Below are 11,863 nucleotides of genomic sequence, written 5' to 3' on the forward strand. Positions count from 1 at the left end.
GCTGACAGTGTGTTGCATGAAAAAATACTTTCTTGTGTTTGTTTTAAACCTGCTAGCTATTAATTTCATTTGGTGGCCCCTTGTTCTTGTATTATGAGAAGGAGTAAATAACACTGCCTTATTTACTTTCTCTATGCCACTTGTGATTTTATAGACCTCTATCATATGCCCCCTTAGCCGAAAAGTCCCAGTCTTATTAATCTCTCCTCATACAGAAAGCTTTCTATACCCCTAATCATTTTTGTTGCCCTTTTCTGAACCTTTCAAATCCAATATATCTTTTTTGAGATTAGGCAACCACATCTGCACATAGTATTCAAGGTGGGGGCGTACCATGGATTTATATAGAGGCAAAATGATATTTTCTGTCTTATTATCTATCCCTTTCTTGATGATTCCCAACATTGTTAACTTTTTTGACTGTGATGCACATTGAGTGGATGATTTCAAAGAACTCTCCACAATGACTCATCTCTTTATTGAGTGGTAACAGCTTACTTAGACCTCATCATTGTATATGTATAGTTAGGATTATGTTTTCCAATGTGCATTACTTTGCATTTATCAACATTAAATTTCATCTGCCATTTTGTTGCCCAGTCACCCAGTTTTGTGAGATCCTTTTGTAGCTCTTTGCAGTCTTCCTGGGACTTAACTATCTTGAGTAGTTTTGTATCCTCTGCAAATTTTGCCACCTCACTGTTTACCCCTTTTTCCAGATTGTTTATGAATATGTTAAAATAGGACTGGGCCCAGTACAGATCCCTGGGGGACACCACTATTTTATGGCTCTCCATTCTGAAAACTGACCATTTATTCCTACCCTTTCTTTCCTATCTTTTAACCAGTTACCAATCCATGAGAGAAAGCAGAATTAGGCTGTTAGTGAAATGGCTTGGTTTCCAGTGAACTCAAGCATTTATATACCTTTATGAAAAGATCTTACGGAATTAGTGACTATGGAATATCTTTGTTATAGATATTTATATGATGATTAAAAATAACTACAGAAAGGGTTGCATTATGTATTAAATCCTAAAGGAATAATTTCTGTGGAACCATATTTGTTTCACCTCTATTGTATTTTATGGGGGCTTTTTCACAAGGGTATGTGGTGATATGGATTTAAGACACAAGTTTTCATAGTACAGCTTTTTTTTTTTATCATGTGACTTGGGACCTTATAACATATACATCACAATAGTAACAAGGCCACTAAGAGAAATAGATAAAGATATAGAAGTTCTGCCTGCTTATTAAGGGATGCAAAAAATAAATTTGAACAATAAATATTTTGCTCCGAGGCTATGATGCTGTATAAAAAGGAGAACAAATAGTCTGTTCTAGTAAATCAGAGTTATATTATAGTAAACTAATGTAAGATAAATCATAAGGTTGCTATCCATAGTATTATGGATGCCAGTGGAAATATTTGTCTACTACTTATTTATCAGCCTAATCTTGAATTATCTTTCTTATGAAGGTAATCTCTTTCATATTGACTTTGGTCATATTCTTGGGAATTACAAAAGCTTCCTCGGAATTAATAAGGAAAGAGTCCCTTTTGTGTTGACACCAGATTTTCTTTTTGTCATGGGAACTACTGGAAAGAAGACAAGTCTGCATTTCAGTAAATTTCAGGTAAGGAGTCAATCTTCTGATGTAAATAAGTTAAACAATGTTTAATTTTTTGAGACTAGCATTTGGTGCCTTAGTCTTCAAAATTTAAGACTCCTCTGTTAATAGAATGCACTGAACCAAAAATCAAATTCTGGGCTATTTTAGGCCCAACTAAATTCTCAAATTACCTATATGATTATGGGAACTAGAATTCAAAAGGCACATACGGCACTTCTTGGCACAGCATTACCCTGCAATGGAAATGAATGGGAAGACCTGTTACTCTATTTCATGTTTTGAATGGGATCACCCAGTATGACATACCAGGATACAGTCCAGACTAATGAGCAGCTGTATCACCCCTGCTTGGCAACCTTGGATGCCTTACACTGCCTTGCTGAAGTAGCTCGCACCTGGGCCACTCACAAACTGCCTTCTTGCATGCAAACCACACCCTGAGTGTCTGTGTGTAACTGCAGCCTGCCAGCCGCTCTGGGTTGCACTGTGTCTCTCCCCAGCCTCGGTTGTACTGCCAGGTAACCACAACACCTCCCCAGTCCCAGATTTCCCCCCAGAAATGTATTGTACTGCCCAGCTTTTTCCTGAACAGTACGAAATATTTTAACTCCATTACTCTTTAAGCGGAATGATATGACATTTTATTATCTCAAATAATTATTCAGGCACTTAAGTTTAAACACATTGGATTAGATGGTACAGTAAAACAAGTTTATTAACTACAAAGAGATTTTAAGTGGGTACAAGTAATGAGGTATAAAAGTCAGAAAAATAACTTTGTTTAGGCAGGGCTGTGGGGTTTGGAACATATGTAAAAAACATCATACAGGGCAATCTTATAACTTTACATGCAATGTTGCCACACATTTTATCAGGACAATACTGACCATAACAAGATTTCAAATGATACCTTACAAGACATGTCTTGGAAAAATTATTACAATAGTGTTTAGGGTGTGAATACAGTGATGTATTCTGTTAGACCCAGTTAATAGAGTCATTTTCACTAGACTATTTGTTTATTATTAAGTTTCAATATATATATAAAATTAGAGAAGACTAATGGAATTTGCTAGAGTCAGCCATAGTGTGAGCAGGTGCTGTGCATACTTTTAACTGCTATGTCAGGGCAGCTCATTCCTGCTCTGCATGCCTATTTCAGTCCTGGAATTCTGTTTCTGAATAGAAATTTCCAGTTGTCCTGAACCATGGTAGGTTCTGTAGTATTTTTTTCATATGTCCTAAGTGTAGGATAGTGTTTCCTTCTCTGGAGTGCTATCGTTTTTAACAGTGAGGCCTTCCAAAATGGCTAAGAACATGACATTGTGGTCTTTTATAGGACCTGCAGAAGAAACCTATGTAGTAGGCTTAAGATAAGATAAGATAATGGCTTCCAGTGCTGCTCCTCTGAGATGTTTAAAATAGGCATTTTCGGGGTAAAATCTTCTATATTTGAACATACATGTGTTGTTCTGTCTTCAACTAAGCTTTTCTGGAACAAAAATTTCCATTTCTAAACACAAAGCAGCTGCCATTTTCCATCCTGTGCTTCTAAAAGTAAGTGAGGACCCACTGCTAGTTTTGAGCCTTTATTTTAAATCAAAAGCAGTTCCAGCATCATCTTAGTGTGAATGGATTTCATTGCTCTAGCAGTGCAGAATTCCAAGTGACCTGCAGATCCACCATATTTGTAAGATGATAGAACGTTTAAAAGTCAAACTATTGCAAAGCCCTTTATAAAGCTAGGCATTTCTTGGCTGTTGGAAGATAGGAGAGTTGAACCCCCCTTCAAAGGAGGATTTGAACCGAACATAGCTGTGTACCAGAGCAGAAGTGCTATTGCAGACGCTGTGTAAACCATGCTTGAATGTAGGGTTCAAATGCCAGTGTGAATTGGTAGGTCATGTTCAGTCTGGAAGCAGTGATTAGATAGACAGCAAGAAAATATACCCCAGGAGAACTGTGAGAAGACATTGTAGCTACACTGTACTGCAATTTCCCAGTGTTGATGCACTGAACCCGTGTAAACTGGCACATGGGACAGTGACTTTCCCTGGGATCTGGGAAGCTACACTACTGCAAAAATATCTAATGAAGACAAACCTGAATTCTGGTGTGGGCCTTAAATCACAATCTTTCCCCCCAAATCTAAATTGCAGTCCTCTAAATCATACAGACATTGTTGCATGTAAGATGGGGCGGTCTAATTTCCGTTCGTGCCAATAACCAGATAAAAAGTAGTTAACCCATTCATATTTTCTTGAACTACAATTCTGATAGTATAAACTGGTCAATTATTTATCTTTTCAAAATGTACAAGAGGGAGGATTTAGGGAGAGGTTTCTATAATAACAAAAAATGTAACTGCATTTGCAGTTCCGCAATATTACAGTACTGTCTCAAAATTTGTGTTCTGTCAATGTTTTAAATGGCTTGTTGTCTTCAAAACAATAAAAAGAAAGTTAAAAATAAGGTGAGAACACCAAATAAGATACTTTCCTATACTAAAGCTGTATTTTTAGTTATAGAATTTTTTTAAAATGTGCAATATCTTTTTAATTTCAATAATGCTAGTTATCATAACCTTTTGTAATAGTAAGTGTTTCATTTGTTGTGACTGACTTTGCTTACTAGGTATTAAAGGAAAGGTTCATTATTGAGCATTCATTAATTTTTAAGAGTGCCTTATATTAATTTGATGTTCAACCATATTGCAGTTTTATTCTTCAGAGAAATCTTCTGTAATGTACTGCTCTGGTGTTTATTCCTCTTCAAAATGTCTGATTTTGCCCCTCTGACAGCTGCTGAAGACCATAGCCCCATGTTATTTGGCAGATCTTAAAGAAGCTGTTAGTTAAAAAATAGCATCTTTGATAAAGAATAATGCAACATAACATACAGCTAGCTATTACATTTCCAAAGTTACCAATGGCATGGCATATAAAGCTAGCAACAAAGACGCATGGTACAATATTGTCTTGGTTATTTCTATCAGAGCTTAACCTAACTTTTGCATTTTCTGATAGTTATTTAGTGGACTTAAGATGTGAAAGGATACTAACTATGTCTTGAAACTCTGTTTTGCTGAAAGCAATATTGACGCTTTTCTGTGTCTTTACCACAGAAGTTCAATTTAGAAGTTCAACTCGGATCTGAGAAGAATAATATTTTAGTGCCCTTGTAGGTGAATTTTCTGGCTGCCTTCAATGCCTTTAGAATTCTCTTTGTTCTTAATGTCCAAGAGTGTGCCAGTGGTACTGAATTTTTATTTTCCAGCTTTTTTGGCTGGGATCTCGCAACTCCTTTTCATATAGGAGGACTTCTTAAAACAAAATTATCTGTGAATCAGAGGTTTGGTCCTCCTTTAATTTACAGAAGCCTTAAAAATGTTCTGGTTTTACCCTGTATTTCTAGCATCTTGAGCCATCTGTCTGCTGGGTTTTTGTTTTTGTTTTTATTATTAGCTTAGATATTTCACTCTTAGCATTTTGCTTTGCCCTACAAACTTGATAATGCTGTGTTATTTTTCTAATAATGCCTGAACAACTTCCTCAAGAGATACCCTGTGGCTACCAAATCATGTAGATGATTGTTAGAAAAAAGTGATAGGGGAAAAATACAACTCATCTTCATTTAAAAGTACTAATTTGTAAAATAAATTGTGTGTTGAGAAGAGTGGGTTTGTACAGGTGACTTTGGACAGTGTACATTAGAAAGGTGCCAAAACTTCTAAAAGTGATCCCCAGACTTTTCATGTAGCACCCCCTTACCTCTGTCCATCCCTCCACCCCCTGGAGCCACAATCAGAAGCCAGGGCCAGGCATGTGGCCATGGGTGTGTGGCATGAACAGTAGTAGGGATGCCAGAGCAGTGACCAGGCACCAGGGGCCGAGGGTGGGGCCACAGCTGGGGGGCAGGTCCGGAGCTGTGGCTGGAAGCCGGAGCTGTGGTGGGGGGCAAGGCTGGGGCAGAGCTAGGTGGCACTCCCTCCCTGCTTCCCATGGGGGCTGGCCAGGACTTTGCCACCCCCAACCCCTGAATGTTCCTCTGCGCACCCCACAGTTTGGGACCACTGTTCTAGCTAATATCTAGCATAGCTTTTGGACCTAAGTACTCTCATTTGTCCCTTTTGTTGTGTGTTTAAGGGGATTTTTTTCTTTCTTGCACTATGTCTGTCTTCAGAGATCATTTTGCTTTATTGTGCCTGCAAGGATACCCTCAGGTGTGTCTATAGCCATGTACCTGAGGGAATCTTCTTCATGTCCTCGATGCATACATATGTGGTTTTCACCTCTCTGCCTCTTCAGAGAGTAGATATCGGCATCCTTTGAGAGTGCCAATTCAGAACTCACTTCAGATTATACATAGACAATTAGCTTTAGCAAGTCATTGCAGATTCTCAGAAATCTCAGTGTCCTTAGACTAAATGTGAGACCTGATGAAGCAACTTTCTTTATGACACTATGGTTCCTCTGCCCTGGCACCAACAATATTGAGATATAACATCCAGGGGAAAATAGTCTCGCTGGAAACCAAATTTCTTTGATTTCATCAACTGATACAACTATAAAAAGTGCTCACATCTCCTTCAAGGGGAAATGAATACACATTAGTTTTTGTGCCAAAATTTCCTTGTTTGAAATGAATATACAAATTAATATATAGAAAGACACTAATCCCCATAAAGTTACAGATGAAATGAGTTTTCTATTATAAACTCAATTCTGATCAACATAATCTATCCCCAACTTTGTCAGCACTAAACCAACTGATCTTAGATTTGACTGAAGAATTTATTTGGAAAATTTTAGGCAAATGGAGAGGTTTGGGAGAGGTGAGAAATTATTTAAAAACCTTCTTCTGGAACATCTTCCTAACCTGTTTGGCTCTTGTCACTCCTACAGCTGTGCTGGGATCACTCTTTCCAAGGGATGCAGGGCATGAAAGCAGAATTTCCCCCTTAATGGTCATGGCTCCATAGTTAACATTTATTTGTTAAAATGGGGTGGTATGCAGGCTCTTAAAGGACTAAAAAAAAACTAACCCTGATTTAAAATGAACACACTCCAATAGGATATTGATAGGATTTTGGAGAAAGTTACCTGGAAATCCTTTGATTGCTTAAGGAACTTAAACTGACTTATTTTGAAATTTGTGGAAAGTCTAATCTTAAAGATAATTCATACACTTGGAAGTATAGACGTTACCATAAAATTTAACTTTGATTTTTTTATTTTCTATTGCTTGGTTTTGTTTTGAATTTTTTTAATAACTATTACTTGGAAGGATTTTACCTCTAAGCTATTGAAACATACTGTCTTAACTCTAGCATTAGTGTTTTCTTGAATATGGAGCTTCATTGCATTACTTCGCTCTGTTGGTTTTGAGAAAACTATTTCTAAAAGTAAATGTGATACAGATTTAAATAAAATGAAAGTGTTTACTAATTAGTCACTTTCTATTAAATAGTCTTTTGATTCATTGTACATTTAACCAACCTATAAGGACTGTTTGCCTTTCTAAAGCTTTAAATGATGTACCAGTATAATTAGATAAGGTATATAGGTAAGTGATAAAGCAATAGTGATAGCAGAAAATATATTCTTACTCCAGTGAGCTCAGTATGGCAGTCAACTATATACATATATACACACCTCTACCCCGATATAACGCTGTCCTTGGGAGCCAAAAATAAATAAATAAATCTTACCGCGTTATAGGTGAAACCGCGTTATATGAAACTTGCTTTGATCCACTGGAGTGCACAGCTCCGCCCCCGCAGAGCGCTGCTTTACCGCATTATATCTGAATTCCTGTTATATTGGGTCATGTTATATCGGGGTAGACGGGTGTGTATGTGTACGTACACACACACCACTCCTGCAGCAAAAATGGGGTAACTTAAAACTAGAGCTGGTGAAAATGATAGCTATCTATCAACAAGATGAACCTTAACAGTGTTCTCCATTAAACATGTAATCATCTCTGTAAAGTGTATAGAGATATAAAAAATAAATATTCCCCCAGAAGGTCTGCTGAATTTATTACAAAATGAGCTTGTTTGGATTCTCCCATGATAAAAGGAAATGCTACTGATTTTAGAGAAAGATGGTAAATTTAATGAGATTTCTTTCATTGTTACTGGCAATCATCATGCATTAGGAAAATTAAACTTAAATCCTCTTTTTCACTAAAAAGCTTATGTTTGATTAATTATGTAAAGCTGTTACAAAAAGCCTTTTAGTTTTTGCAACAAAACACGGCCCCATGCCTCAATAGCTATTAGTGCATCCAGAGCAATGGATGGGGAAGTTCAGGGGTGGTAGGTCTGTAGAAATGTTGATGGTGCCCAGAACCCGCCCCCCCCAACTCTGCTCCCCACTTGTCTAAGGCTCTGGGAGGGTGTTTGGGTTGGGGGAGGAGGTCTGGAGTGCAGACCCTGGGGTCGGCAAGGGGATTGGGGTGCAGGACAGGTGAGAGGTTGGGCTTTGGGAGGGGTACAGGATCTGAGATGGAGTTTAGATGTAGGCTGTGAGCTTGGGCAAGGGTTGGGGGTGTGGGAGGGGGTGAGGGGTGCAGGCTCTGGAAGGGAGTGTGGAGGGCTGTGGTGCAGGCTCTGAGAGGGAATTTGGGGGCAGGGAGGGGTTGTGGGGAAAGGAGGTGCAGGCTCTGGGAGGGGGTGGAGGGGTGCAGCACTTACCTGGGGCTCCTAGGCAGGGCGGGCCAGGAGTGTCCATGTGCTGCTACCCCCAAGCACTGCCCCCGCAGCTTCCCATTGGCTGCAGGGGTACTTGGGGCAGGACATAGACCCACCCCGCCCAGGGGCTGCAGGGAGGAGCTGGCAGCCATGTGGAGCGAGTGGGCTGGCAGCTGCCAGCTCCACTGCCCTGCCGGTGGTGAGTGGGGGCCCTAGGCTGTTCTAAATGGCCCCGGAGATGCACAGCGTGAGAATGCCCAGGGCAGAAGGCAGGGCCAAGGGAGAGACTCTGCCTCAGACAGGGCTCGACCTGGGTCTGTAGTACCTGGGCACCAGGAATATTCCTGGTGTCTGGGCACCATGGGCCCATAAATTTCACCACCCATGGGGAAGTTAGCTTAATGTTTCTTTTAAAATGAATAGTAAGGAAATTAAGCATCAGCAATTTAACATGGTTGATTAGTACTGTGTAAATCAATTTTAAGCAAGTTCCTAAATGAGCTTCCTAAAACCTTTTGTTTCAGTCTGCTCACTTAGTTAACAACAAAACTTTCTTTCCTCTTGCAGGACATTTGTGTGAAGGCTTATCTTGCTCTTCGACATCACACAAACCTGCTGATCATTCTGTTTTCCATGATGCTAATGACCGGAATGCCCCAATTAACCAGCAAAGAAGATATTGAATATATCCGGGATGCTCTAACTGTAGGTAAAAATGAGGAAGATGCTAAAAAGCATTTCCTAGATCAGATTGAGGTTTGCAGAGATAAAGGCTGGACTGTGCAGTTTAACTGGTTTCTACATCTTGTGCTTGGAATCAAACAAGGAGTAGAAAAGCATTCTGCCTAATGTGTCTGTAAAGTGAGTAACTATGCATAACTAGAAAGTTATCAAGTCTGGGTGTTTACTTACAGCTTACTAGTAATTGAACTATCAAAGTTGCCTTTTAATTTGCTAACAGGTTAAATAGGACTTCTAAAAATGGCAAACTGTTTCTTAACAGAAAAAGATTTTCTGGAGTTGCTGACATTGCAAATACTGTTTTTTATTTGTTAGTAGCTTTGCTGATGTGGCCTACCATTTTCCCATTTTTCTAAAGCTACAATGAAGACAAAGGCAAAGCAGGGAGTGGAGCCTGGGAACTGAAACATGGGTGCCCTGTGACTTTCCCCTAAATTATGCAGGCCCTTATCAGGCCCTTCAAGAGATGGAGGATTTTTATTTATTTTAAATACTCTGATTTGTAAGTGCCCCTGCAGGATGTATACTTCAGGATAGCTTTATTACCAAGCATTCTTCACCCTCATTCTCCTTCATCCTTTCCTTAACTCCCCTTGACTAGGCCTAAAAGAGAGTCCAAATTTAAAAATTAGATTGACCTAGCTACGTTGCTCAGGGTTGTGAATAGTTTCATGCTAACTGCCAGTATAACCATAGCTAGGTCAACAGAAGAATTTTTCCATTAACCTATCTACCACCTCTGAAAGAGGAATTAACTACATTCGTGGAAAAAACAGTTGATGGTAAAAAGAAGTGGCTCAGGACCCATTTGTAAATGTTTATGGCTTGTCGTGACCCAGTAAATAGTCTGAGGATAGAGGCCCTGGGATGGTTTCAATCAGATCCTGTCTCTTGGGGGGGAGGGGGGGGGAAGTGGGGGTCCTGCCCGGCACTCACCCCACAGTGGCGGCTCCTGCATCTCCTGTGCTGTAGGCCTGGCTGGGCTCGGCTCTCAGCCTTGCAGCCTCCAAGGTTGCAGCGCCACTCAGGTGTGGCCCCGCCTCCCTGACTGGATTAAATTTGTGTGAGTGGAGTTGTGATTTGGCTCATGAGGTTGCAGTGTCACTCACTCAAATTTGGCCTACTTGGACTCCTGTCCTGTTGATAGCTGGCCCAAAGCTGAGTGGTGCTAGGACCCCAAAGGTTGCAAAGCTAGGAAGAGGGAGATGAGCCCAGCCAGCCCTGTGGGACTAGAGCCACAGAAGCTGCCACTAAACCCTTTGAAACATTCTGGTGACCCAATTTTGTGTCCTGACACAGGGGCTGAGAAACTGTGGACTAGGAAGAACCTTACATTACCATTGATTTAGCTTCCTGAACCATAAAACCAAAGACCTAATTGGCCCTTCCACAGAACATCTCCTTTACCTTAAAGTTCCTGGGTTTGCTCTGATAATTTTAAATTTAAGTGTTTCAATTTTCATTTTAGTTCCTTTTTTAAATGAACATCCAATATATTATATTGAATCTTGATGCTTATATAGTTTTCTTGTGCAATTACTAGAATTCTGCCTATATATTAAAAGCTTTATAAAAGTAATTTCCTTGTTCCTCCAAAAGAATCTTCTCTAACAACAATTGACATTTTGCCAAATGTTTAAGAAGCCCAAAGGTTGTTTATTCTTCAGAGACATATTTCAAGTTATACCAATCAGGAACTAAAATGTAATCTTTGAAATGGTGTATATTTTGCTATTTATAGTGTTTTATTTTTGAAGTTATTTTAAAAATAATTGACAAGCTATTTATGAAAGGAATTAAATTTTTTTTAATTTAAGTATAAACTAAATCAAAAGACAAGGAAATACTGGGGGCAAATATTAGGTGTATATTTAACTATTTCTCTAATAGGATATCTGAAAATAATTAATTGATCCTATTAATAAGAAAAAGCAAAACAGTTTATAGCATGAATTTTGCTTCTGACTTAAATTATTAATACTCTCCCTGCTGATTAATTGATTTTTACCAAAGAGAGAAGACAGCTTACAGTATGGCCTATTTGCACTTGTGCCTATGTAATTGCTTCTTTCATTACATAATGACATGAGTTCTACATTAAACCCAGATGATCAACTGGATTTGCTAATTTGTTATTGTTTGTATCCATTTCACACTGTTGCTTAGATTTTAAACAAGAACTACTGATGTTCTCTTAAAGGATTGGTAATAGATGTACTGTAGTTGGTATCTCAATTATGAAACAGAATTTTTAGTTTTTAAAATTTAGGTGCTTAATTGGTTGCTCTCCACAAAGTATTTTTGATGTGTAGGGTAAATTTTGATGAGGAGATCCAAAATGCTTACATGTTATGAAATTATTTTCCATTCTGTCACATAATGACCCTGTGCAAAATGGTTTTCAAAGCATGCTGAGGTGTAAAATGATTAGTATTGTGTCTAATGCGATATTCTTGGGTGTGTGCTCTATAGTCCTGAAATGAATTGTCTGATGATAAATCATGAAATAAAAGGATTTCTTTTTCAAAAATAGTCTGTTTCTCCAATAATTCAAAAAAAACTTGTATGGAACTTCTGGAAGAAATGCTATTCAAAGCCCAGCTTGGAGGAAATTTTTATTAAGTCTAGAACTCTTCAAACAGCTCTCCCAACCCTCCTAATTCTAGAGACTTGGTTGATATGAAACAAAAGACGACTCCATTTTCGTGATTATCCACCCTGAGGGCAAACCCCCATTTTCTAATGGGATTTTATAAACCTTGGTTCAGTTCTTTAAAGCAAACTTGA

General features: G+C 38.8%; 1 protein-coding gene across 4 annotated transcripts in view; it reads left to right on the plus strand.

The window, feature by feature from the left end:
- The window catches only part of PIK3CG (phosphatidylinositol-4,5-bisphosphate 3-kinase catalytic subunit gamma), a 59,663-nt gene extending 48,057 nt beyond the window's left edge, over positions 1-11,606 (plus strand). For all 4 annotated transcript variants that reach the window (XM_050925302.1, XM_050925323.1, XM_050925318.1 and 1 more), the window contains 2 exons: positions 1,484-1,641; positions 8,903-11,606. In XM_050925302.1, coding sequence (XP_050781259.1) covers positions 1,484-1,641; positions 8,903-9,184 — 440 coding nt within the window. In that variant the 3' untranslated portion in view covers positions 9,185-11,606. The remainder of the gene's footprint in view (positions 1-1,483; positions 1,642-8,902) is intronic.
- Positions 11,607-11,863: the final 257 nt, after the last annotated feature.

Source organism: Gopherus flavomarginatus, chromosome 1 (genome assembly GCF_025201925.1).
Source record: "Gopherus flavomarginatus isolate rGopFla2 chromosome 1, rGopFla2.mat.asm, whole genome shotgun sequence".
Lineage (NCBI taxonomy): Eukaryota > Metazoa > Chordata > Testudines > Testudinidae > Gopherus > Gopherus flavomarginatus.